Source organism: Vidua chalybeata, chromosome 9 (genome assembly GCF_026979565.1).
Source record: "Vidua chalybeata isolate OUT-0048 chromosome 9, bVidCha1 merged haplotype, whole genome shotgun sequence".
NCBI lineage: Eukaryota > Metazoa > Chordata > Aves > Passeriformes > Viduidae > Vidua > Vidua chalybeata.
Genome location: NC_071538.1, coordinates 28,937,178 through 28,965,127, shown reverse-complemented (window position 1 = coordinate 28,965,127; position 27,950 = coordinate 28,937,178). Strand labels below are relative to the sequence as shown.

The following is a 27,950-nucleotide window of genomic DNA, read 5'->3' as shown; positions in this document are numbered from 1 at the left end:
TTTTGGAGTTATTTCTGTGGCAGGCCTAGATCTGGATAATATTTTCCTGTGATATGTGTTGCGTTGCTGAATGCAGATGCTCAGATGTTTTTCACCAGAGAGATGGGGAAGGATGGGGAAGATTCAGCCTGTATAATTCAAATTGCAGTTCCTGGTGGCCATGGGACTTTTTTCCCGGTGTTGGGCATTTTCTGCCCGTTTGCAAATGGATATAGTGCTTTTCTGGTCGTTGGTTTCTGGTCTGGTCAGCAATCTGCAAGGTTACATGGGACCACTGATTAGAAATTATAATCATGCACCCATTCCGTCGATTTTGTTGCTTTCTTGCAGTTTCCTTCACAAACCGTGAACTGTAATAAATCTCCTCTCGTGGCCCACGGCCGAGAGCCGGGTGCCCTGAGGGGAGCGGGCTGGGGTGTGGAATTCCGCGGGGTCTCCCCTGTTAAGGGCCAGCACACGAAACACATTGTATTTGCTTGGAACTTTGTACAAACGCTTGTCGTGGAAATAAAGACGCTCTTCCCTTCCTTTGCTGGGAGGCTGCTTTTTGTGAGGGTTTGGTAATTTGGGGGATTTTATTAAAGAAACGTTCCTCAGGCAGCTGGGAGTGACGGCGGTGTTTCCAACACGGAGAGGGGAATTTTCAGGGCAGCACGGAGTGACAGCGTGAGGGGGAACGGCTTCAAACTGAGCGTTAGATTGGGTATTTAGGAGGAAGTTCTTGGCCGTGGGGGTGGTGAGGCTCTGTCACAGGGAGCCCAGAGAAGCCGTGGCTGCCCCATCCCCGGGAGTGTGCGAGGCCAGGCCGGACAGGGCTCTGTAATCACGTCCCTGCCCACGATGAGCTGGTCCGTGCGGCCCCATCCGTGCGAGCCCCCCGCGCCTTCCCGGCCCGCCCCGCGCTCGGGGCCGCTCCGGACAGCGCCTCAGGGAGCGCGGGGCACGCCGGGAGCTGTGTGCGGCGGGGCGCGGGGCACGCCGGGAGTTGTGGTTCCCCGCCCTTCGGCCACGTCGACCCTCCCGTCACGCGTTCCCTGCCGGCTCACGTGGCCCCCGCGCCGCGCTCCCCCATTGGCCCGGCGGCGCGCGCTGGGGGGGGCGGTGCCGGAAGCCGCGGCGGCGGCGCGAGGCCGTTTCCTTGGCTACGCCCCCGCGGGCGCGCGCGGAGGGGCCGGGCCGGGCCCTTCCTGCCCGGGGAGCGGCGATGGGCCCGCGGCGGGACTAGCGGGCACCCGGCCGGCCGCCATGGCCCTCAGCGGAGCTCCGGGCTGCCGCGCCGGGGAGCGGGGGCCCCGCTGGAGGAGGCCCTGGAAGCTCCTGGCCCTTGGCCTGCTCTCCGCCTCCTCCGTGCTGGCGGCCGCCCCGGGCGCCGGGGCCATGAGCAGGGAGGAGAAGCGCCGGCTGGGGTGAGCGCAGGGACGGCGGGAGGGACGGAGGGAGGGAAGGACGGCGGGCCGTGCTGGGCACGGGGTGTGCGCTGCCCCCGGGGTTGGGCTGGGCGGCTGCAGGCGCAGAGCTTCGGGACGGCGTCCCCTGTCCGGCCGCCCCTCTGGCCCCGAACAGTCCAGGGCACGCGTGGCGTCCGCGCCCCGCCGCGTCGGGGCTGCGTGTGCCGGACCCTGGCGGGTTTTGGGCCGGCTCACCCGGCTGCTGGGGACACGCGGCCCCTTCTCCCGAGGGGGATCGAGCCATGTGCTGTGTGAGCTTGTAGCTCGCCTTGGAGGTTTCAGGCAGGGCTTGCGTGGAGCTTGGGGTGAAAGCGAGCAAAGGTAAATGTAAATCCCCACTCGGTTAATTATGGCCGTGCCTCTGTGAGAGTGCGGGAGTCATAAAAGAGGTGAATGTTTACGTGTGTTCTGCCTAGTTCCTGTATGCAACATAACCTGCTTCGGTCCCCGTGCATGTACGTGTAAGAGGCTGATTCTTTTATTGTAATTTTTAGGTGAAGGGTAAATATTGCAACGTACGTGGAAATACATTTTCCTGCATGCATGGAGTGGGACTTTTTAAACAAACCTGCAATCTTTATTTTGTGTTAGTATGGTTCTGGGGGCAGTTTCATCGTCCTCTTCCCATCCAGTGGTCGGTTGTACAGAACAGTAATGCCAAAAGTCTGCTGGAGAAGCAGTGTGGATACTCTCACATTTGTTAATCATGGAGTTGTTAAGGTTGGAAAAGGCCTCCAAGATCATCAAGTCCAGCTGTCATGTATAAGTTGATATTTAACTCCAGTGTTTACAGTTAGGGGGGGTTTTCCATCATGGGTTCTCAGCATAATTTGTGTGTGCAGTCTTTTACATGTTTTCTTCATGAGGCTACGCAAGGAGTTGAAATTTCATTCCCCAATTTGTTTTAAAATTTTTGCATTGCACTTGAAATATCATCTGATGCCCCAGGCATGTGCAGGCCATGTCCTGCTGTGGTTTGTCTTTGGCTGTAAGTTTAAAGCAATTTTCTGTGTGCTGCATCACCCAGCAGCTCTGTGTGTTTATCTGGGGTTTTGCCTGCTGCAACCTGAGAGGCACCTGGGAGAAGCACCATCCTCTGCTCTTTTGATGCCTTAATGCACTTGATGAGTTAAAACTACTTCTTGAATTTCCAAGTCATTGAACTAAATTGGATATTTACAATATAATTGTGGTGCTCCTGGCTCCTTTATGTTCTGTCTTATCAGCAGAGGTGGTGAATTATGTTGATGGCAGAAATTAGCATCCTTTTTTCCTTGCAGGGCTCCTTAGTGAAACAGTTAGGAATGATCAGAAGTAGTGCTGTGTCTTAAAAAAACAATGTAGTTTTTGTGGAGTTTTTATATGTAGAAGCATTTCAAACATACGAAACAAATGTAAGGGTTTTCTTCAGTATTTGCTTGCCAAGAGATCCCCAAATAATTTCATGTTAGGTGAAGAAAGAGTTTTTCCTTTCTGGAGAGGACAAGAGCAGCTGAATCAAGAAAAATTATTATTCTATATTTCATTTACTTGAGTAGAGTATGTTAGTAGAGGACCTGTGCCTGACATTCAGATATTAACGTGTGATACATATAAGATGGTGTATTAAAGGCCATTGGGAGACAGACCACTAATGCTTTTTCTTTTTTCTTTTTTAGAAATCAAGTGCTTGAAATGTTTGATCATGCATATAGCAATTATATGGTAAGTCAAATAATCGTTTGGAGTTTTTCAGAGGAGTTGTTGCTGACCTGGGGCAGAAAGCAACTTACAGTACATGACATTCTATAGAAATATCTGGGAAGGAGGGGTGAAAATGGAGCTAAAATAAATAACAGCACCTATAAAGCCTTTAAAAAGACCACAAGTATTACTTTCAGGAGAGTTGTGATGACTTTGAGTGGTAACTAAGAATTGCCTGTGGTAACTCCTAATCCATGCCTGACCTTTCCCAAGCCAGTTTATCTCATGTCAGGCTATCAACAGTAAAGTATTTGCTTGGAAATTCCAGGAAAAGGAAGTTTGGAAGAACTGTCTGTAGACATTAGATTCTGGACATCACAAATTGATCTTACTTATTTTTGTAGGTAAAAATGACATTTAATATTTCTTCAGTGGTAAGCTATGGCAGATGCAGTTGGGGCGTTCTTCTACAAACTGTTTGTAGAAGAGAAGGGAATCTGGTGCCATCTCCAGGCATTCCAGGCTGTGCCCAGGGTGTGACTGTCATATGACCATGGGCCATGCTGGCTGTGGCTTCTTTTGCTCTGACTTGTGATTCTGTGCAGGTGTCCTCCTGTTCTGGTCCTCTGAGCCATTCCACACACCCTGGTCTGGCTCTGTTTACAAAACCTTAACAATAAATAGTTACTTGGAGTGGACTTCCTCAAGTAAAAATTACTTTGAAATATTCTGTAAGTAATACACTTCTGAGGAGAAAGTGTGAATATGACTAAGATAAATATAAAAGATTAATTCTTACTGGCTTTCAATGGACATTCTTGCACATTCTTCGTGGTTGTTACAGAAACCCCTCTCAAGTTGCATCAGTTCCTGCAGCACAAACTGCTGTTTCCTGGCAGCATCTTGCCACGTGTCCCAGGTTCTGTGTTATGGTTTAAAGTTTAATATGTAATTCAAACTTAAGATCTCAGGAGTTAAAACTTCATACAGCATGGGAGAGCTACAGGACTGTAGAGTGGACAGAAAGCCAAGCCAAGAGGATTTTCGAAGGGGTGCAGTTTCTCCTTTTAACTTAAGCTCTGTACTTATGAGACCTTTAGCAGTTAAACATCAATGCTTTTTGGTCATAATTTTTGTAATCTGGTTCTATGAGAAACGCTTGGCTTGAATTTCCTCAATAGAAAACCTATTTGTTTGGCAAAATTGGATAAAATACTACAAGGATCTGTGCTTCTACTGTTCGTTGTATGATAAATTGGCGACTGGCAGGGGTCTTGCCATATCTGAAGCAAGAAAATTCTGTATGAAGGAGAGGGAAAACTTCAGCTGTCCTGGAAACTTTGAAGCCAAAAGGATATTTATTTGCCACGTATGCTGGAGCACTAAACAAACAGAAAAATGTGAAATGCTTGTTTAAAGTTGAAGAAAAGATTAGAGTATCAGACTTGATTCTGGCAACAGGAGAATTAAAGTATTTTTGCAGGTGTTTTTGAAACAGCCAGCTGAAAAGTTTTGATTTTCTGTTTCTATTAATACGTATTTTAGACATGCGTATTTAGAAGACTGAAAATTCATGTTTGCTTGCAGGGGAAAGTCCCTTGCCATTTTTTTTTTTTTTTCTTTTTTAAGTTATTAACAGAAGCTTTGAGAAAAAGCTGCTGGTTTTTTTAGGTCCTTCAACAACATTTGTAATAATGGGGATATTTTTCTTCTTGGCTGTCAGAACATGTGAAAATGTCAGTCACTTGAGGCCAGTGACAAGTTGGGAAATAATTCAATCCAATAGCCGCTTATTCTGTGCTGCAGGCAGAGAATGAGTGAACTTTCATTTTTCAAAATGCTTCAAGTTCTATATTTGTAAAGCTAAAAGTTTATTTTCCAGATTTTTTTATCACTTCTCTTATCCAAAATTTAAGCCAGAGATCTCAGTTTTGACATTGCTTTTGTTGTGTACTTCTTTACTATGCTTTTCTGAATACTTTGCAGAGATATTCAGAAACGTCTAAGCTGTATTAAAATGATCTAGATTCTGCCTTTTGTAGTTAAACTTGAGGAGAACAAAGACTTGAGCAAAGACCAAAACACTCAGGAGGGTGGTATACAGGGAAACAAACCATCAGTTTCAAAAGAAGTTGCTGTAAGAGCTGTTTATTTATAGAGGAACGTTCCTTTTTTATTTTTATTTCATGATAGATTATTTTTGTACCATATATTTGGAAAGATTTTGAATGTGTTTACTTGCAGATTCTGTGCAGCAATTGAAGTTTTTTATCCTGCCACATGTTAGTTCTCCACTAGAAGTCAAACTGGAGACCTCAGTACAGCAGCCAGTTTCCTGCTGAAATCAAGAGAAAAGCTCTATCCCAAACCACTTGTGTTAAGCTTCTAAAGGAGGCAGTTTCGTGTTGGTTGGAATTAGATATGTTTAAGATCCATTGTCATTGATGTCAGTCTTATATTTGTTATATTAGTGTTAGTTACATTTGTAAAAGGCTCAGTCTTGTTAGGGTTTTATTTTTTGTGAATGTTATCTTTTATGTCTCATGTAGTAATTCACCAATTTTTTGTTTGAACTTCTGAGTTCTCTTACCTGTCACTGATTGTCACCCTCAGCCAGGTGAGCTCATTGTGCAGAGTCCAGTGAAGGGCCATCAAGGTGATGGAGAGGCTGGAGCATCTTCCCTGTAAAGAAAGGCTGAGGGAGCTGGGGCTGTTCAGCCTGGAGAAGGAAAGGCTCCAGGGAATTTAACAAGGGAGGCTTTCAAGAAGACAGAGCCAGGCTCTTCTCAGCAGTGCTCAGAGGAAATGGGCATAAACTGAACCCACAGGAGGTTCCCTCTGAACAGGAGGAAACACTTTTACACTGTGGAATTGACCAGGTACTGGCACAGGCTGCCCAGAGAGGCCATGGAGTCTCCCTCCTTGGAGATGCTCAGGACTTGCAGGGACATGGCACTGGGCAGCTGGGTCCGGGTGGCCCTGCTCCAGCAGAGGGCTTGGACAAGATGAACTCTAGAGGTCCCTTCCCACTTGCAAGGCTCTGTGATGGCCATGCAGTTTTTCTGAAGAGCAGCATGATGAGGCTTCCTTTTATTACACGCTCCCAGGAGTGGCTGTGAGCACTGTAACTGATTCCCCTGTTTTGTTCCCAACAGGAGCATGCGTATCCAGCTGATGAACTCATGCCTTTAACTTGTCGTGGACGAGTGCGGGGTCAGGAGCCAAGTCGAGGGGATGTGGATGATGCCTTGGGAAAGTTAGTGTCTGAAATGGTCACTGTAAACATCTAGGAATAGAAGTACAATTGGCAGCCCATAAAACTTGTTTGTTCTGTTGATATGGCCAGAAACTTACACTTGTAAGAAGTGTTTTTATTATTGTGAAGTTAACTGATGTGAAATTGTACCTTAATTAGAAGAATTGACCAGTGAATGAGATCCAAAGATAATTTTTTTAACCATTCTCCCAAGTATTTTCGATAGGAAAATCTTCCAAATGTGGGCTGACATTTATAGTGTAAGTAGTACAGGTTATGAGGGCTATGATCAGCTGAACAAAACAATGAACTCTTATCTATGATGCTGGCCTAATAAGTGGTATTTAAAGTGTTTTTTTTAAGTAGAAAGTTTTCTGAAAACAAGCAGTCAAATGATTATCATGTGTATGATAGCCGGAGGCCTTTGCTGAAGTATAAAACATTATTTCAGACTTGGAAATATTTTCTATTCTTTCTTTTAAGGGAGCTGATAGTATAAATACTGATCCTTTGGCTAGCAAAATGTAGATTTAAGGACTGTTTTTTTCCATGTGAAATGGAATAATCAAAGGCAAAATTGACCTACTCTATATACATGTGTAATTGATACCTTTGAATATGTGCAGTTAATAGATTAAATTCTTCAATAACAAATAGCTGATTTTTTAAAATATCACTGTTTAATGTCTCTAAGCACAGTAGTGTTAATCGAAGCTGAGATCCTTCTCTTAAATACTGCTTTTAATTGTCTCTAGGATATTGAGCATGTTATTTTGGCTATGTTTTGTTATGTACAAATGTTCTTTAGTCTAGAGATTTCCATATAGTCCTGCTGCCTTGGAGATATCCAAAGATACAGGAGGTGAAAAGTATCAAGAAAATGTATTTTTAATCCATTCTTTTGAATGACCTTTTTTAAAAGTAACATACTAGCATTTGAGTAAAAATACCTTCCCCCCTACCATCTACCCTTAGATGCAATAAATTATTGTGTGTATTTATTGTTTTTCTCTATACAGGCTTTATTCTGTACTTTATAATTAGTTACATTATCATGTAGCAGATTTCTTATCTAATCCTTTTGCTTGCCAGCTGCCTCGTCAGTTGTGTTCTCTGCCAGTCTTTGCAATCACAGAATGACAGGGTGAGGCAGCTGGGTCAGTTCTGTTTCCCTGGAGAACTTAGGAGCCTTCCATATAGATGTGAAATGCATCATTTCCCTCCTTTTGTACTGAAGAAATTGTGAATTTGTTAGGCAGTTGTGCACAGTCATTAGTTAATCTCTGTCTCCTGTAAAACAGCACTCACAGAATGCCCTTATATCTTTACAAATTAAAGAGAATTATAATATAGAATTCTGGTTGTCACATGTTGCCTACAAGGTTTCAGACATTGGGCACTTACTGAAATCCTTGGTGTGTGCTCCTCAGTAGGCAATTTTAACTGTTCTAAAGTGTTCAGTTTTAACACCATCGTGTTCTGTAAGTTCTATTCTGTGTTGTGGCTGTGTCTTAGCATAGGAGCAGTTGTTAGAATTAGACATATTTAAGATACAATTATAGATATAATTCCTGGGATGGGGAAAGGCCCCCTCAGCTTGGGATGCACTAGAACAGCCTGGAGAAAACCTCTGATCCTCTTTAGGATCTTCTTGTTTCAGACACTGTGGAGCTGACTTGATGCTCTCTTTTCATGGAATAATCAGAATCCCAACCTGGTTTGGGTTGGAAGAGCCCTTAAAGCCCATCCAATACCATGGGCAGGGACACCTTCCACTAGCCCAGCTTGCTCCAAGCCCTGTCCAGCCTGGCCATGGACACTGCTAAAATAGTTCTTTATTTTAGAATAAATAAAGTAGTTCTTTATTTTAAGCCTACCACTTGCTAGTGTTGGAATAGTTTCTGGTATGAGAAATTTAGCTTGGAATAGCTTTTGATCTCAACATTTTTCCTTTTTTTTTTTTTAAACAAGTGAAACAGAAGCTGGAAAATTACTTAAACCTTTTATGCTGGGGTTCTTAATAGATTTGATTGGAGACAAGAAATAAAAATTAAATTTGCTTACCAGAAGTTAGAAAGCTTAGCAGTAAATAAATTTATCTGTAATCTTAGATGCTTTGTCAGCTCCTATTCTGCTCACTAGCAAAGGGGAGAAACTTAGAAAGAGGTTTTGATACTAAACATGTTGAGTACAACTGATTGTTTTGCAGCTGGTGGTCTGTGAGAATTTAGTTTCTTCCCTGGTATCAGTTACTATTAAAAATCACTTAATTCCTATACATACAGATCTGTAGTAAATCTATTTTAAATTTTCTTTCATAGGTTTTCACTGACCTTAATTGATACCTTGGACACTCTTGTGGTAAGCTTAATCTGTTGATAAGCTTTGATAAAACAAAGAGATTATCTTCTGATGCTCAGATTTATTTTTAGATTTCTTTTTCATGACCATTGATCTCTGGCTCTGTTTGAAGTGACTGTTGCTTGTGGGAACTTTGAAGTGCTGTGAGGATGGAGTTTGGAGTTGGCTGAAATAACTGCAGCAGTTCCTTCACATTTCATTGATACTTTTTTATATTGCCTTTTTTTTTTTTTGGCTCTAACTTAACACAAAAGGGTTTGCTTTCCCTTATAGTCTAGAGCAAGAGGCTCAGTTAGTGATAGGTACCTCTTAATAACCACTGATGTATTTCTGGTTTAAATTGTATGTTCATATTTCTTGGGTAACTTTGTGTGCACTGAAATATCCTGTATGCAAATACACTGTGACTGCATTAGCTATACTGGAACTGAACACCTGCTCACTGTTGTATTCCAGGTGTTAAATAAAACCAAAGAGTTTGAAGAGGCTGTAAAAAAAGTAATAAAGGATGTTAATTTAGATAATGACATAGTTGTGTCTGTCTTTGAAACCAACATAAGAGTACTTGGGTGAGTAACTTTTGTTTTCAAAACTCCTAAAAATGTGGATTTTAGGTGGTGTCTTTCTGTGCTGTTCCACCTACTTGAAATAGTTGTGCCTTTGTCGGTTTGCCTGAGAGTGGTTTTAAAATGCAAGGCAGGACTTGCTGCAGTGGTATTGGATCAAGCTGCCCCCATCTCACTGCTGCAGGCACAGCTTTGCTGATTAAGAACCCCATGTGATGCTGAGGGAGCAGTGGGTTTGCTTAAGGGAAACAGGTTTGCAAATGGCTCTGTTCCATACTTGATTTTCCATATTTTGATACCTGGGGTCAGAGATCATTTCAGCTTGGAAGGGACCTCTGGGGCTCAGTGCAGGATCAGAGCATGTAATTTTAAGTTATTATATGCCATTTTGGAGGTCTTGGTTGCTATTCCTGTCTAGTATTGATGAATCTATGATTGCAATGATAAACAAGAAGAATTGCTTCCAAAATACTGGTAGCTAACCTTGATTATAATGGGAATTGGATCAGTCTAAAAACTAGGGCCACAGTTATGCACATGTCATCTAAATTGTACAGAGTTATCCTGGCTGTTCAGATGAATGTACCTTTTGAGATGTGGATCGTTTCTCTTGTGTTTAGAGGTCTCCTAGGCGGGCATTCAGTGGCAATTATGCTGAAAGAAAAAGGTGAATATATGCAGTGGTACAATGGTGAACTCCTGCACATGGCAAAGGAACTGGGCTACAAGCTTTTACCTGCTTTTAACACCACTAGTGGTCTCCCTTATCCAAGAGTAAGTTCTCTTTCTCTAATGCAGGATTACAGCTGTAATCAAGAGTTCTGTTGTTTTGATTTTATATCTGTTTCCAAAATCATTTCTAAGTGGCCAGAAAATAGAAAGCTGATAAATTGCAGGTACTCTCAGGAGCCAGCAGTAGTGAGATATTTACAAAACTAAATTTTCAGGAGCACTTGTGATATTCTGAGTTCCTGATTTGTTGTTATAAAAATTGCTTGGGTTCGATTTTTATAGTGTATTCTCTTATTCAAATGTCTAGTGAACCAGGCAGCAGGATCTTGTTGGGGAGGGTTGAGATTTTGAGTATTTGTGGATCGTTCTCTGTGCATGTCTAAATTGGCAGAGCAAAACCAAAGAGATCTGTTTTTTCTTGTCTGTAGAAAGAGCATAGATTATATACTTGCTATACAATTCTAGGAGTGTAAATTCTTTCAGCTAGGAAAAATGAAGATGTTAATCTCTATTTTTCTCTAGGTTAACTTAAAATTTGGTGTAAGACATCCAGAGGCACGAACAGGAACAGAAACTGATACCTGTACAGCTTGTGCTGGTACCTTGATCCTTGAGTTTGCAGCTTTAAGCAGATTCACAGGAACATCTATATTTGAGGTTTGCTTTCTACAATATATTATTTTTTGTCCTAGGTCTTTAGCGTTGTGTCTACGTTGTGTAATTTTGGAAAAACAATTCTGAGTTCATGAAACTGATACCTTAGCTGTGCTGCACAAAAACATTGGTATATGTTGGGATTTCTAGTGTTTGTGGGCTTTCTTCTAAGGTTTGATTTTTTTTTAATAATTTTTTGAATCACAGGAAATAATTTTGATTGAAAGTAGTTAGAGTAATACAGAAGTAAACAAAATAAATAATCAGAAGATCAGAAGGAGTTCTAAAATTTTTAGACAAGAAACATCCTATTCCTTTCCTAGCATCTTAATTGAAATAGCCAGAAGAATCAGAGAGTTTAGTGTCTGTGTTTCCCTAATTCCCTGGTGTTGTTGTTGCTGCAGGAATATGCCCGGAAGGCGCTGGATTTTATCTGGGAGAAGAGGCAGCGCAGCAGCAACTTAGTGGGGGTCACCATTAACATCCACACTGGAGACTGGGTCCGCAAAGGTGGGGCTGCCCCCCAGGCAGGGGGATCTCACCCACCCCCAGCATGCTTACCTGGGCTGCTGAAAGATATTCATGGCATAGGCAGTGGAGAAACCTGCTGCCCCAAAGCCTGGCTCTGCTCTCAGAGAGCAAAGCCCTCTCTGGGTAGAGACACTGGTTTTATTCATGGCAAAGTGTTCCCTGATCCTCTTTAACGCCAAGAGGGAAATGCCTTGGGATGAATTTTGAGAGACTTGGCTATAAATACATGGGAAAAATATAAATAGGATGGGAGAAGTGATGTCCTGTGAAATAAGCGTCTTCAATGCATGTCTGTCCATGTTATTATGTGCACTGGTTGTGCAAAGCCTTTGGCATAGGCACACACTATTGTGTCTCTGCTTCCATCTGTGCCTTAATTCCAGTGAAAGGAGGCTTTTCCTTTCACTGGAAGAGCCTTCAAAATTAATGTGGGAAAATGTGGAAAATACCCATATTTTCACTACATAAACCCGTAATCACTACATAAACCCACCTTTTTATTTTCGCCTGTTCCTAGATAGTGGAGTTGGAGCAGGAATAGATTCATACTATGAATATTTATTAAAAGCCTATGTCTTGTTGGGAGATGACAGTTTCCTGGAAAGATTTAACACGGTAAGTTAACACCTTGCTCAGGTTTGTGCCTTCTGCAATACAAATTTCAGAGTAATTGTGTTGTCAACTGGTAGCCTGAGAAGGGATCTTTAGCAGAATTTCTGTGACTTCTGCTGTGTTTAGAGCCAGCTCTTTATACTGAGGGTTTTTGCTAATCTTGGGTGATTAGCTGTCACCTGAGCAGTTACTTTAACCCCATCCAGTAAAACTCAGAACCTTCTAGGCCTTTATCCATGTTCCCAGCATGGGAGAAGCTGTATTTCCAGACCAGTACTGCAAATGTTTCTGTGAAAGAATGTAAGGCTCTCTTCTTCCAAGCCATTGTACGATTTCATTCTGTCCTGGAGCAGCACAAAAAGTTAGCATGTGGATCTTGCTTTGCACTGCTGATCTTCAGACCCAGGATACATTTCAGTATACAAGCTGAAAACCACGCTTAGATTTTTTTTAATTCATAAATTACTGAGCAACTTGGTCAGCATCATATTTAATAAAAGCATTATTTCTTTTGCAAATAGCAATATCCATTGAAAGCATCTTAGATTATAAAATTATTTTATATCATATAGCATGACTTTTTTATTAGAAGTGGAATAATTCCATAGTTAAAGTTGTAATACTTTTGGTGTAAAGATGATTTCCTTGTCCTAAGGGGCAGCCCCCAGTGTTACATTTTCCTTGAGCTAGATCTGCTAAGTGTTTCCTGTCAGTTTGGCTCATGTGCTCAGGATTGCACCTTCTGAAAACAAAGTTTAAGATTGGAAGTCAGCAATGTGGCAAGTGACCTAGTGGGTTTAGAAGTTCTTCTGAGCCATCCGGTTCAGCTGCTTTGTTTGGGTTTTTTAACCTCCTTTTCCTCCTGAGATCCATATGCTTTGGAATTCTGTTGTTCAGAGAAAGCAATTTCAGCTTTCTTTAGAGTGTGCTTTAAGATTCAGCCAAAACAAATGTGCCTTAACTGTGCTAGTTCCTGGTTTATCACATGGCTGCTGGATATACTTTGTGTGTGTGTATTCCTTGGAAATGTGCTAAGTTCTGCAAGTGTAATACTGTGGAGCTTTTCAGTATTTACTACACTTGGTTTTAGTTTGCAAAACTAGAGATTAGAGGCACTGCCAAACATAGTAATGACTGGGAATGTAGTAATGGCTTTTCCATTAAAATACAATGCCAGTCTGGTGATCTGTCTCTCTTTTGGGGAATAAATTGATACACAAATTCCTGCTTTTCCTGATGTTTGACAGCACTATGATGCCATAATGAGATACATCAGCCAGCCACCTCTTCTCCTTGATGTTCACATTCATAAACCAATGCTAAATGCTAGGACCTGGATGGATTCTCTGCTTGCTTTCTTCCCTGGATTGCAGGTAAGGTGTAAAACTCATGTAGAGATGGTTTTAATAACAAAGAAATTATTATCTGGGTTGGATATGTGATTTTCAAGTCAAGTGTAGTAATTTGATTTTCAGAAATACTGAGGGAACATCCCTGGAAGTGCCCAAGGCCAGGTTGGACAGGGCTTGGGGCAACCTGGGCTAGTGGAAGGTGTCCCTGCCCATGGCAGGGCTGGCACTGGATGGGCTTTAAGGTCCCTTCCAACCTAAACCATTTTGATTCCATGATTTCTCTGCTTACTCTTCCAGTCACTTCAATGCTATGATGCAAGTTAATGTGCTTTTCTGCTGTGTTCAGTATCAGGACAAGTATGTTCCTGTAATTTGCTTCCTTCACTCCTAGTCATGAAAATACTCCAATTAAGCTGGTTTTTTACTAGTGACTGGTTTTCTACTCTGTGTGCCATTGACGTCTTTAAGATAAACTAGATGACATTTTCACCCCAGTTCTCTGTAAATGTCAGAGGTCCTTGTTCTACATAGGCAATAATTTTAATGAGTTCACTGATTTTGCTTAAAAAAGTCTTAAGGAGTAGCTGTGACTTACACTGATAGGAATTAATAATGACAATATGTAGTGACTGCTCTGTAGCTTTACGTGAACACACCATGACTGTTTTTAACCTTGAGTATTATTCCTATGCTTGGTGAATTAGTGTTACTTCTGTTATTTAATTTTAGGTGTTGAAGGGTGATATTAGACCTGCTATTGAAACACATGAGATGCTGTATCAGGTTATAAAAAAGCATAACTTTCTTCCAGAGGTAAGGTAGTAGTTTTTTGATTTTGTAAATCAAAACTTTGTATTTTTGATTGTGTAAAACTGTTTCTTACCTCAGTTTGAACAGTTGCAGATGCCCATTTGAAAAACCAGCAGGTATATATATTATTAAAATCAAAGGCTCATTTCCACAGTATTCTTGTGTGATTTGCAGTTCTGCTTGTGCGACAGCTGAGAGGATGTTCTGAAATTTTGTATAATGTCTTTGAAAGTCAGCACACAAACTTACTGCAGATGCTGCAAGTCTTTGAGCAAGTCCATTGTGCACAGAAAAGCTTGTTTACCTGCTGATGTGTATGTCTTTAATCTGTGATGACTCAGATTATATTTGAAAGCTTCTGACTCCGGGTTTAATTTTGACTTTCCTCTAGTGTAAGCTTCTTTCTGTTAGAGAACATTTTAATTAACATCACATTCACCTAGTGTGGTTATTGAGAGCAAAGAATGCTAAGCACTGGAATGACTTTTTTTTTTTGAGGGCTTTTAAAATGGTGTAATTTGGCTCTTTATGGGCTTTTTGGTTTTTTTTTTTTTTTTGTTTTGTACTTATGAAGGAAACTTTAAAAGGTCAGGTAGTTGCATTTAAGCCAACAGACCATCCCCTAAGCAAAGACTTGGTTTAAACCTTAGTATGAAATAGTAGTGAATATATGACAGAAGTGGCTTTTCCCAGTGGACATTAAGAGTGAATAGATAGACTAGGAAATTTTTAGGTATGTGACTGCTAGCCTGTGGTATTAATTTAGAAACAGCTGCTTAACCATCTGTCAGTGTGCAGTGATACTTGACTGCACTGGAGGTGTCAGGTGGTAGGTATTTTTACAAAAATGGCATTTATCAAAGCTAGGCTGGTTATGCAGTTAACATAGAATTCAAATAAACCTGTGTTTGGTTTGCATTCCTGCATTTCTTTTTGTCTGTTCTTTTTCATCCTCAGGCATTCACAACAGACTTCAGAGTTCACTGGGCTCAGCATCCTCTGAGGCCTGAATTTGCTGAAAGCACCTACTTCTTGTATAAGGTACATTCACTCCTCTGACCTTTGAGCACTTTTTCTTGCACCTAGAGTTTTGTTGCTGTTTTATTTCAATACAGAATTGAGTAGCATATCTCCAGCTTAACTTATCCACTGGAGCCACTTTAGGATATAAACAAGATGCAATGGTTATAATTTTTTTTTTGGTTTTATTTCATAGGCTACAGGAGACCCTTACTACCTAGAAGTAGGAAAAACCCTCATTGAAAACTTGAACAAGTATGCCAGAGTTCCCTGTGGGTTTGCAGCAATGAAGGATGTTCGGACAGGAAGTCATGAAGATAGGTAAAGTTTGCACTTTTTTTTTTTTTTTAATAGAGAATTACAGAAAAAAATCAAATTTCCCTGTGTAATTGAATTAATTGAGATTTGAGGAGCTGTCCGTCTTCAGTCTGATAACCAAATCTTAAATTACCTGTTTGTAATTGCATTGAACTGTAAATGCATTGAAACAATCTGTGCACTGTTTCAGTAGGGTCATAGGGTACTCTAGAAGAATAATTTCAGTTTAATAACCTTTCATTTGTCTGAGAGCAATAGATGAATTACATTCAAGCTAAATATGCTTCAAATCTGTAAGTTTGTCAGGAGGTTTATTTGCTTTTTCTGTAATACTCTTTTGTACTGAATGTGCTGAATCATTTCCCTCCAAACATAGCTTTTTCAAGCAGAAGCAGAAGGAATGCTAATGGAATTATGTCCAACAGTAATAGTCATCAAATCTTGAGAGCTGGAGAACTAGGAATATTTATTTTACTGATGTTCTAGAAATGAGGTCTCCCTAAAGGACAGCTCCTTTTTCTCTACAGGATGGACTCATTCTTCCTGGCCGAGATGTTTAAATATCTGTACCTGCTGTTTGCTGATAAGGAGGACATGATTTTTGACATTGAAGATTATATCTTCACTACAGAAGCTCATCTGTTGCCACTCTGGCTCTCCACTACAAACCAAACCATCTCTAAAAAAAATACAGTATGTAACAGCTCCAATCTAAATCAGTTTCTGTGGTACACTCCTTTTTATGAGGGGAAATGAAAATAAAATCAGGAAAGATCATAGTTTGATGAAGTGCACCAGTTTGAACACATTGTTTAATAGGCACTATTTCATCATATTAACAGTGCAGTCACAAGAGTAGGGATAATGACTTTATTCTGCACTGCTGAACCTTGAAATAAAAGATAGGTATTATTAGCAAGATTTAAAAAGAAAATAATTCCTCACTTCTGTATAAATTGGAAGATAACATAGTAGGATATTTTGTCCCCATCTTTATTTTTTAGTATTTTTTCTAAAACCTAATTTGTTCTTGTGAACAAATTTTGAGAGGTTTTTTGAGACAGCTGTGGAGTTAATTTGACAAGATACAGCTGCAGACAGATTAGGGATGTTCAATCACTTTAGTCCATGCAGTAGGCACCTATTGCATAAATATGAGAACAGTTTTGGGTTTATAAATTGCTTAACCTTCCAGAATAACCTGGCTCTGCCATGAAGCATCATAAATCCTCACTTTTTTTTGATTTTGTGGTCAATAAGGTGACATCATTTGTGTGTAAGACAGTAAGAAGAAGGAAGAAGAGAAAGAGAAAACATCAAGGACAAATTCCCTTATTTGTGCCTCTATTTTTAACATTTTCTAAGAGTTTTAGAATAATGCCTGGATCAGAGGAAAAGGCTTCTATTGTGTGTCAAGCCATGTATCCTGGAAAAATCACTGTTTGCTGGACTTTAGCATTAAGTAGTGACAAAATTTTAGTTATTTGATCTTAATGTCAAACACTGGTTATGTTTTAATGGGTCATGTGTTTGGTGTTAAACGTTCCTTCAGGGTGGAAATCCCACACCCTCTCTGAAATGTTCCTGCCCTGAGAATTTCTTTCCTCTTTGAGTTTTGGAAACAGGCTGTTTTCTGAACTAAGCAAGAAGTTTTCTGAAGGGTCTGAAGGAGCATTTTATGTAACTTTTGTTCCCAATATAAGAATTTAATACCTTTGAGACAGGCAGGGTTCCCACAGCTGGTGCTGTTTTAAGTGCTGGCCTAACTTGGTTTGTTCTATTGAGAGCTGCAAATGTTAGTGAAAGGCCAATAGAGAGGATAGACTAAATTGTTCAAATGCAATTTTTTAAGCTCTTTGAGTCAAAGGTGCAAATGGGCATAATCCAAGTAAGCAAAACCCACTGAAAATGGTGTCAGGTGGCTGAAAGGCTGTGACGTTGGGTGTTCCTCTTCTATGGAATTTTATCTGAACAGATGGAATGTGTAAATGATTTTTAACATAAATACAGTGCTATTAAAACAAACTGTGAGAGAGATGCTTGGTACTATCAACCCAACATCCTGTTTGTATTTGCTCTCATAAACGAGAAAGGTCATGTCTTAGTAACAGCCCTTTAGGGTTTTAGGGAGCCTTTAAATACTTGATTTTTCATTGGCCAGTATGTTGCAAACAGGAGGGGTGAGTCTTTTTAGGTGGATAAATACTACATTAATTTTTATGGGTTATGAAATGAGCTTGCCAGTTATCTATAGCCAGTTATTTGCTAAGCTAAGGACATGCTAAATGTGGCTCCAAACCACCAGACATGTTTCACATGTTACAAACCAGCAATTTGTGCAGATGTTCACTCTGCCATCTTTCCTGAAAATAGAAATTGTTTGAATTATATAGAGATTCATCCTTGCTCATCCAGACTTGCAAGTCTGTGTGGCTCCTGAGGAAGAGAATCTTTTGTTCATATGAAAAGATGTGACATTTTTAGTAAGAATGACCTAAAGCCTGCAGCTGGTCACTTGCTGTAAAGCCATTATCAGGTGAAACCAAAACTATTCCCTTTACTTGTCCAGCACATAAAATACAGGGCACTGGCTTTGTCATGAGCAGGCTTGAGAAGTACTGTCTGCCAGCAGAGGATTAGCTGTTGCTGAAAAAAAAAATTTATAAACTGTATATAAATTTAGTAAATTACAAATTAGAATGAGTTTTGTATTCATCTGTCCAAGGGGTTGCAGTGCACTGACTCCCCTCTTTTGCACTCAGCTGCCACATGTCCCCAGAACACAGATGACTTAAGTTAGGATTATCTGTTGATGTTCTTTATTTATCTAAAAATAAAACCTGCAATTTTTTTTTACTCTGTATCTTTGATTTTAGAGCACAGAGTACACAGAGTTGGATGACAGCAACTTTGACTGGACCTGTCCCAACACCCAGATCCTCTTCCCAAATGACCCCATGTTTGCCCAAAGCATCCGCGAGCCTCTGAAGAACGTGGTGGATAAGAGCTGTCCCCGGGGCATTTCCAGAGCGTAAGATGGATATTTCCTCTTTTTGTTAGCACAGGGCTGACTGGAACTGGGGCTGCTCTGCAGGGAAGGAGAAGCATGAGGTGTGCTGGAGCTGGCAGTCCTTTTGGGATGGGCCAAAGGGATAATTCCTGGTCACAGGAAAAATCGCTTTGGATTTCTCTCAGCAAGACTTAGTTTGTTTCCAGCTGGAATTAGCAAGTCTTTCAAAGCAAAAGGAGCTGAATGAGCTGCATACCTTGGCTGCAGCTCCCACTTGGAGTATTGTAAGAAGTGTGTGTCTCTGATTTGTAAAATTAATTTCTGCAGTCTCCTGAACAATTCTGAAAGTCTTCTTTGTAGCAAGGAAATTATGCTGCCACACATAGCTGCACCCATTTTGAGGAATTTAGGTCAGTGTTAAGGCTGAGGAAGTGCAGACTATTTACAAATGAGAGAAAGTATAGGGCAGTTTTGTTATCAATACTTGGGAGGGAGGTTTTGCACTACAAAATTATTGATTATATAGACAACTTTTAAAAAAAGATAACTTGATTGAGAAGTTGCATTCCACTAAAGCTTGCACTCAGTGTACCAAGAATTCCAGTCTTGTGATGGCACGGATAACACTAGAGTTCTGTTTCAAAGATAATCTGACTTTTAAAGCTTTGATCTCTGATGTCTTTTGGCAGAGAAGAGAGTTTGGGAAGTGGACCAAAACCACCGTTGAGAGCCAGAGATTTCATGGCCAGTAATCCTGAGCACTTGGAGATCCTGAAGAAGATGGGAGTCAGTTTGATCCATCTGAAAGATGGACGAGTCCAACTAGTGCAGCACGCAGTGCAAGTAAGACAACCTGGCAGGATTTTATTTCTCAGACTTCTCAGTGAAGTCCTCCTAGCAGTGATACTTGACACCTGGAGCTTCAGGAGGGACAGCCACCCTGTGGAAGGAGGCACATGAGCTGGATATTGTAGCTGTATTTAGCAGGCTGATGGTTGTTAATCTTTTGCCTCAGCAACACTTCTAACTAATCTTCCACCAATTAGGTAGAGGCTGCAACCTGCACATCAGGTTGAAGTGATGTAGCCAACAGCATCTTGGCTGAAAACACTACTTTCAGTGTGAGATACTTCATCTCTTTATGAGGTCTAGATATTTGTATATTTTCAGTTTCCTGGGTGGTGCAGGTGCTAAACCTTTTGTGAAATGATGCATGAGTGGAAGTGAGCATCTACCCTGTGTGTTAAAGCCTTTGTAGCAGTGGTCCAAGCAAACACAGCTTGAGTTTCTTTTCCCTCAAATTCCTCAAACATTTAAGATAAAATGGTTTATTGATTCTTTTCTCTGCAGGCAGCAAGTTCCCTGGATGCTGAGGATGGCTTACGGTTCATGCAGGAGATGATTGAACTCTCCAGCCAGCAGCAGAAGGAGCAGCAGCTCCCTCCTCGTGCTGTCCAGATTGTTTCCCATCCCTTCTTTGGCAGGGTAGTCTTGACTGCTGGGCCAGCACAGTTTGGGATGGACTTGTCCAAACACAAAGCAGGGGTATGTGACATGTGGGTGTGTCTGTTGCTTTCCCTGTTGCACAAGCCTCAGCTTTACAGTACTGCTGCTGTTTGAGGGCATCCAGCTGATCCTCCAGGTGATCACTTAATTACAGTGGTTAAAATGACAGGGCCCAGTGGTGACAATGACAGCAGTTACAGTCGTGGGGATGAGTGACTTATCTGTCTGTGCTCTGTGTTCTGCTCCTGAGTCATCAGCCATGGTTTAGGATTTAAAACACATGCACAGCTTGAGTTGCAAAGCAAGCTTATCCAGTCTGCAGTGCACAGCTAAGATGATGGTGATTTAGGGGAAGTTTCCCTCCCATATCATCCAGGAGCTGGCAGAAGCTTTTTAGAGTTAGAGCAAGTTGTTCTCTTGTTCAAAGCTTTTCTAGAAGGTTCTATGTAGATGGAAGAGGGCAATCCTTAGAGGCAGGGGTCTCTATGGGAAGCATTAGGAAAACCCATGTTGCAGCCCCAAAGAGGAGTTCCAGACTAGCAGTTCACAGAAGAAAAATTTCCAGAAACAGCACTTCCCAGGAGTAGACAAACCACACTGATCATGAGAATTAGGTTTTCATTCAGTCATCCTTTGCTTCTAGAGCTCCAGGTGCAGGGCACAGATTGTCTGCACTGACACAAGACTATACTAAATGCAGTAGAATGACTGAAGGAACAAAAATACATGGGAATCTTTCACAAGCATGACCACAGTGCTCTAATTCTCTCTTTATTTTTGTTTTTTTCCAAACAGACAAGAGGATTCGTTGCAACCATTAAGCCATATAATGGATGCTCAGAGATCACTAATCCTGAGGCAGTGAAAGAGAAAATTGCTTTGATGCAAAGAGGCCAGTGCATGTTTGCTGAAAAGGCACGAAACATTCAGAAAGCTGGAGCAATAGGAGGCATTGTCATTGGTAAATACATTTCCAAGTTCTTAATTTGTGTAAATGTAACCTAATTTTACAGATTTGAAGATACAGGAAAGCTGACAAGCTTTAAGCTGAGAAGCACAGCAAATGTGCTTTCAGAAGATGAAGAGATGTTTGGGGTTTGCCTGGTTCTGTGCAGACACAAATTGAGATGAGGGGTTGTCAGTGTTTTTGCAGACTAAAAGTTGTTACTTTAAGGATTGCAGGGTACTGTCAGTACTAACTGCTGAGAAAGAATGGGGATAGAAATGAAAAGTGGAGGAAAACACACCAGGTTGTGTGTGAAGTGACTGGGCAGGGGAGGCTGTTCCAAGTTCAGCTGATCTAATGGGAAGTTTGCCCTTCCTCTGGTATGCTCTGCCTAGATGACAACGAGGGCAGCAGCAGTGACACAGCCCCTCTCTTCCAAATGGCTGGGGATGGCAAGAACACAGATGACATCACCATTCCCATGCTCTTCCTCTTCAACAAGGAAGGGAACATCATCCTGGATGCCATCCGGGAGTACGAGGCTGTGGAGGTGCTTCTTTCTGATAAAGCAAAAGACAGAGGTAAGGTTTGAGGTGATTTATGTAAATCTAGCTCCCATCTGTGCTATGGCACCGTGGAAAATGGACAGGAATGATTTGCACTGCAGCCCAGAGGTGCTGTGGTTTTCTGTTTGACACTGGAATTAGATTTTTATTAAGCAAGACATTATCTGAGAGATATCTTTGATTTTCACTCCCCCCACAAGGTAATATCCAGAAATGCTGTTCCTAAATGTCACTTTGGCTTATGAGAAAATCCAGTCTTTTGGATTCCTTTTGAACCCTTTTTGTCATCAGCTGCTTTGAAGTAGCATCAGGAACAGCGTGTTTCCAGTGCCCTACATTGTGAGCATCTCTCCCTCACCAAGATCCCCAGTGACATTCCTGGGACTCAAAAGGAGAGAGACAAGTGCTAGAACTATTTTGTCTATCTAAGGGGAAGTGGTTAACACAAGAAATAAGGCTGCTGACCTCAGATGTTCCGTGGGTGTTCTTGTATAACGCAAGAAAATTGCAAGCTAATACATTCCCAGTTGAAATGTTTGAATGCAGCAGAAAATTCCAGATTTTCCTCTTGTAAGCCTTCCTTGTAGCACTGCTGTGTCCAAGCAGAGTAGGTAAGAACAAGTATCTAGAAAATCAGCCTGTTTGTAAAGGGGATATGCCAAAATCTTGTTTTGTTTGTTCCTAACTTATGAATCCCTCCTGTTGATAATGATGCTCAGTGCTCTGACAAAATGCTAAACACAGGATAGCTCTGACTTTGAGAGTTTGTAATCCATATCTGCTTCTTCCCCCTCCTCGTGCTTCCGTTTGGAATCCCAGCAACAATCTTTAAAGGTAAAATGATTCCAAACTACATTATTGATAGCAGTAAGTATCCCATGTCAACGGTGGCATGTGCAGTTAAATTCCCTAAAAATCCTGAAATATCAGTGTCCTGCTTATAGCTGTAAACATCAAACCCAGAGAAATCTGCATGATTAAATTGGGCAGTTGTTGGGAGCTAAGCCAGGACGTGGGAGACAGGTGTTACTTGCTTTGAGTGGGGAAGCTCTGTGCTCAAATGCACAGTTCAGGAAACCTAGGAAACTCTGTCCAACTCCCATGTGCTCAGATGTGGGATCCTGGTGGATCTGGGAGTGCTTTAAAATCCAGCATTAAAGTTCAGTGCACGCAGTGGATATTTGCTTAAGGCTGAAGGAGGGTAACTGGCACTGACCCACAAGTCACTCCTGAAGTTTGAGGAACCAAAATGAGCCTCAGTGTATTGTTTGCCCTCATTTAAAATGTGTTTAAAAGGCTTCCCTCCTCTCCCTTTGTAAAATATATTCCTCAGTACCATTAAGTTTTCATATCATTGGAAAGTCGGCTCTTCCTTGAAGAGCAAGGGAAGTGACCTTGATTTTAGAATACATAATAAAATGTTGCATTCCTACAGTTGTTTTAACTTTTTTTTTTTTCTTTTTTCCTTCCCTTTCAAAGACTTGGAAATGGAGAATATGGACCAGAAATCATCTGAAAGTGATTCACACAAACCAAATTCCGAGGAAGCTCCTTCAGAATCTCAGGATGCTGGAGCAGTCAGCGAGGAGCCCGAAGGAGGAGGAGAGAGCTCTGCTGTTGGTGCCCCTGACCCTTTGTCTCCTGCCAGTGCAGCCAGTGCCAGTGCTCCCGTGGCAGATCAGGATCCCCACGCCTCTGGACCTGCAGAGGCTGGTGCTCCGGAGCCAGCGTGTACACCAGGGGACAGCCAGCCTCAGGAACAAAACGCCCAGACAGAGGCCAGTTCCAAAGCTCACTGGGATAGTAAAGTCCAGCCTATGGAATCCATATTAGCAGACTGGAATGAAGATATAGAAGCATTTGAAATGATGGAAAAGGATGAGCTATGACTTGTAGTAATAACTTATTTGTTAATAAACAAATGGAGACCTCTTTGGGTAGAAGTGAGGCCCTGATATCCAAGAAAACATATTCAGTATTGGGATGAGAAACCAGGTGTCACCTGGAAAACAACTCAGAATTCCAGCACAGGCTCTTTGTATGTTTTAATTTTTCCTGTTTAAAAATGGGAACGTGCAATCGAAGCATTTGTGTGGCCCCGTGGCTGGTGCTGAGCCCCAGGCAGGGACAAGCCTGACTCATGCCTTCCAGGCTCTGAGGGGACTCCTGGGGCTCTGGGAAGCAGCTGAGTAGGGTGGGGTGACAGACCATGGACTGGTTCTTGATGGGGCACCCAGCCCTCCCCAGCTGAAAGCCTTCCTCACAGCAGCAGGGGAGTTGTTTCCAGGTGTTTGCACAGCTGGAAGCAGTCTGGTTTTGTCTGACATATCACAGTGCTGCTCATCACTCCTTGCACCCCTTACCAAGAGGAACCACAGGGGGACCTGGGAGTTCCCCTCCTGCTCTCCAGCTGGAGGAATTGTACAAACCAAAGGCAGAGTTTGAGCAGGTCCTGTCAGGGAGGCTGGGCCAGCCATGGGGCCACTAGGAGAAGGTGTGGGAAGGTCCTGCTGGAGGCTGAGGGGAAGCAGAAAAGGCAGGTGTTGAGTCCCAGGTGTTTCCCTTGGCCTCCCAGGTGGAAAAACTCCAGTCTGCCCGAAATCTGAAACAGTCTCTGAAAGGACACAGCTCCATCAGCTGTAACAAACCTATTTCTACAAGTTTGACTTCAACAGCCTGACTCCATTGTTCTTTTTACATACAACTTGTGTATGTGGTGTTTCAGCAGGGAGGCCAGGGGCAGTGAGGAAGAGCAACAGTTCTGGCGGTTGGGTCGATAGTTCAGAGTCCAGGGGGTTAACCCAGGCTCTGAGTTTGTTACAGGTAAGTGGGAGTCCAAATTTGTTATCCACATTATATTTAAGTAAAAATGGGGAAGTTTGAACAACATAGAGGCATTTTGACTGTGTCCAAAGAAACTGCCAAAAACTAATTAACTTGATTTATATAAACTGCTTTTAGTGAATTGTGGTTCAAAAAATGGTTTTATATTGAAGACTAAATGAACACTGCCTATATGCTGCACCAGGCTAAAAATGCAGGTTTATGTTCATCATTGCAATGGAGTAAATAAACAGGAAGCCCCACTCTGGACTGCACCTTTGATTTAGCTGGTGATATTACACATGCTGAATATGCAACTGTTAATTAGCACAGCCATACTCTGTATTTATACTCTGTACAGTGAGCAGAGCAATCCCAGGCATGTTGGATCCATGTATTCAGCCACACTTGCTTTCAAAAGTCTCAGAATGCACAGGCACCTTTTGAGAGCATGGCAGTCCATCTAAATATCATCCAGAACTTTAAATCACCAGGGCAGGAGGGAATTTGAGGAGGAATAGTGAATAAGTGTCCTTTGAAAGAAATTAGCTCTTAAATGGAGTTGTCATTCCTTTGCACAAGTAACTGTCTGGAGGCTTGGACTTGAAGCAGCTGGGGGTTTTCAGTTGGGAATGTTTTTATTTATGGGTTTTGTTACACGAGTTCATAGAAGGCATTTGACCAGGGGAGCCTTGTAAGTGTCCTTGGTTCCTTGGAGCCCTGGGAGTGCCAGGACACGGCCAAGTGCAGGATCAAACCATGAGGTGCAGATCAAACGTTTTCACTCAGAGAATTCCGTTGATCTGTCAGTGCTCAGTGCCACAAAAGGAGCATCTTTGTTCCCATGCTTTTTGTCATGGACATCATCTTCCTTCTTGGTAGCTCTTTTGGTGGAAATAGAGTTATTTTTATATCCTAGAGGCCTCTGGTCATTTGGTCATTACTATCTCAATATAGCAGCTAAAGGTTTTCTTTTTTTTACTTGCAGATTTAGGTGTAGATGTCAAATTTTATTAAAAGGTTAACTTTCCTTGCCATCACCAGCTCATTTTTAGTAATTGCTTTCTTCACCTGTTATTAGAGCAGCAGGCATTACCTTTCAGGGATCCCAGAACTCCATATGGATTTAGGGGGCAGCATTTTGGTGGTGGCCTACCTCAGCTTACTGTTGCCTCCTTTCTTTTGAAGTGGTTTTTGTTTCATTTAGTTCTGCTTCACCTTTGAAACCATCATGAGAGCCATAGCTTTTTTTACAGAACTGAATCAGGCAAGGTTGACCTTTTGGGAAAGAGGATTAAATTGGGGGGACAGTTTTATTCAGGTTATTTTCACTTTGTATTTCCTTATGAGGACATAGGCTTTAGTTTCACCTGTTCATATCATTCTGGAAAGAGTTCAGTTTTCTCTTACTATCCTCTTAAAAAAGCAAAAAGAATGTATTCATCAAAAAGAAAAACCCTTTTGGAAAGGGGAAGGAGTGTTCTTCCCAAATGTTTGGAAGTCTGCTCCCTGCATATGGAATATTGCTCGTCATTAATCAGGAATCACCCTTAGTGTATAGCATTGTACATTTCTTTGTATGGTATTGAACACAGAAGAATTCAGGAATCACAGCTGCAACTAGCACTTATTCCATGCCATGTAATTCAGATCAGCCAATTAACTTCTCATTTGATCTTAGAGGAATCTTAATTGTTTACATTTATTGTTTCTTAATGAAGTTTGAGAATGAGCCCAGCTCTGGTTCTCCTCTTCCTGCCAAATGTCCCTGAGTAGGCACCAGTGAGTGTGTGTTGAGAGGTGAAAAACAGGACATCTTATGCAACAGGCATCAGTCAGAACATAGAAAACAAACCATTCTGTGAATGAAACTTGTATGTTCAGATTTTATAAGATTTTTGGTTTGTTTTTTTTTTTTTTTAGCCAGACCAATTTACAGCCGTATATTTTCTTATGGAAGATGTCTAATAACAGGTGCTGTAATACCATTGTTGGGTTTTACTCTCTGGTGACAAGTGTACCCAGTATTTCTAAGGGCAACAATGTACTGTGATGTAAAAGTCTGGGCTAAAATGTACATAATCCGTGTACATAATTGTGTACTTGATTATAACTGCTGATTGTAAAGATTTAATAAAATGTAAATATTCTGGTCAAGCTGTGCTGAACTGATGCTCATTTCTGCATTGCTGTTGGCTGTCACTTTCAGCAAGGCAGTCACACCAGTCCTTCATTGGCAGCCTCGGTGCTGGAGCCACCCTGGAGAAGCCTGGAATTTTTCCCTGGGAAGTTGGCTGAACCCAGAGGTATTGTAATAACCAAAACACCACCTCTTCAGTCTAGAACTGAAACTGGACAGGCTCTCAGCAACCAGATCTAATGGGACTATTTCAACCTCTCTTCTCTGACTTGGGCATTACTGTTTTATGTTTAAAATCCAGAAGCCAGATCCTCAAGAGTTCATTTTGACTGCTGCATCTGTTTTATTTAGAATGAAAAAACCGGGTCTTACTTGGGCCTGACAAGGTAAGTCTTAGAGGGCTGTATCCCTCATCCTTCCTCTGTTATGAGCTCTCCACCACCTCTATTCCTGTAAGTTTTTCCTCTCTGTAAGTTAGGATTAAGATGCAGGAGTCCTAAATCCAAGTCCTTGTCTAAGTGCTGAGCAGTGTTTATGATAGGAAGTAGAAAGCATTGCCAGCCTTGCTAGGGAAGTGCTAAATTCCTTCAGCCTCCTGTTTCTGGCCCTAACATCAGGGCTTAGGGACTGGAGTATTTTGGAGCAAAGGCCCTTTCTGCCCCCTTTGAAAAACAAGGGACACCAAGTCCTCACCCCTACTAAAACTATATTTATTAATTTATGCCAGTGGTTGTATTGAGGGCCTGTAGCTCAATTGTCACATTTCCATTTTCCATGCAGGTCACCCAAAGGTGTGACACCCTTCACCCAAAGGACTTGAGCTGCTCTGACTGAAATTCAGCCACAGCTGCTGCTCATCCCATCAGTCACACTGGCTCAAGGCTGCTGTGGCAGGAGTTCCATTTTCTCCCCAAGTGCTCCGTGAAAAGGTAACATTAACAAACATTTCCAGCCAGAATGGAGCCTATAAAACACTGTTGACCTGCAAAAGTTCACCCAGGCTATTAATGCCCAGCACAGGCAAATTCATCTTTCCTAATGCTTTGGGTGGAGAGTGCAGAGTGATGGGCTGGGGCTCCTGCAGAGGAATTTTAGCCAGAATTGTGCCAAACAGCCTGTGTGGTACCCATGGTGTTTTTGGGGAGCAGCAGGGCCACCCCGGGATATCTCGGATGCCCCATTGGCTGCCACTCCAGGACAGACCTGATGGCAGCAGTGCAGGGCAGAGAATGAAAAGCCATCCAGAAAACCAGATCCATCCTTAAAAAACCCAGCCCAAACCCTACCCCAGCGTTTCTCTGCCCTTTGCCTGGGGAACATGGGGCTGGGAAGGAGCTGGTGGATTTTGGGCACAGGCCTTGGCCCAGGGGATGCTCAGGGGTTCAGGAAGGGACACAGAGCAGCACTGTGGGTGAGAAAAAGGATGAGCTGGTGATGCTGAATTTGATGCATTTCAGGATTTCCCTATGGACCTCCTGGCAGGCAGGTTGATGGTTTGAGACATGCTTGAGGCTCCTCCCCGCAGCAAAAGCCATTTCCTCATCATCCTCTGGCCCAGTGCTCTTCATGATTGAAGAAAATTATCAAAGAATGCTTAGAAAGATCTAAAACTGGGG

At 42.0% G+C, this 27,950-nt stretch overlaps 1 protein-coding gene across 4 annotated transcripts; it reads left to right on the top strand.

Annotated features, from left to right (window-relative positions):
* Positions 1-1,179: 1,179 nt before the first annotated feature.
* EDEM3 (ER degradation enhancing alpha-mannosidase like protein 3) lies at positions 1,180-26,351 on the top strand. 4 transcript variants are annotated; one of them, XM_053951141.1, is made up of 21 exons: positions 1,180-1,406; positions 3,107-3,152; positions 6,287-6,387; positions 8,709-8,748; positions 9,205-9,317; positions 9,935-10,088; positions 10,569-10,703; positions 11,105-11,210; positions 11,749-11,846; positions 13,091-13,216; positions 13,925-14,008; positions 14,963-15,046; positions 15,222-15,346; positions 15,871-16,036; positions 18,220-18,374; positions 19,043-19,196; positions 19,704-19,898; positions 20,655-20,820; positions 21,201-21,386; positions 22,191-22,238; positions 22,851-26,351. In XM_053951141.1, the coding sequence occupies exons 1-21, from the start codon at positions 1,246-1,248 to the stop codon at positions 23,258-23,260; spliced, it is 2,853 nt and encodes a 950-aa protein (XP_053807116.1). In that variant the 5' UTR covers positions 1,180-1,245; the 3' UTR covers positions 23,261-26,351. The 4 variants fall into 4 exon arrangements, with proteins under 4 accessions (XP_053807116.1, XP_053807117.1, XP_053807119.1 ...); XM_053951142.1 differs by lacking the exon at positions 22,191-22,238; XM_053951144.1 differs by lacking the exons at positions 1,180-1,406; positions 3,107-3,152; positions 6,287-6,387 and having other exon boundaries at positions 8,861-9,317.
* The last annotated feature ends 1,599 nt before the right edge of the window (positions 26,352-27,950 follow it).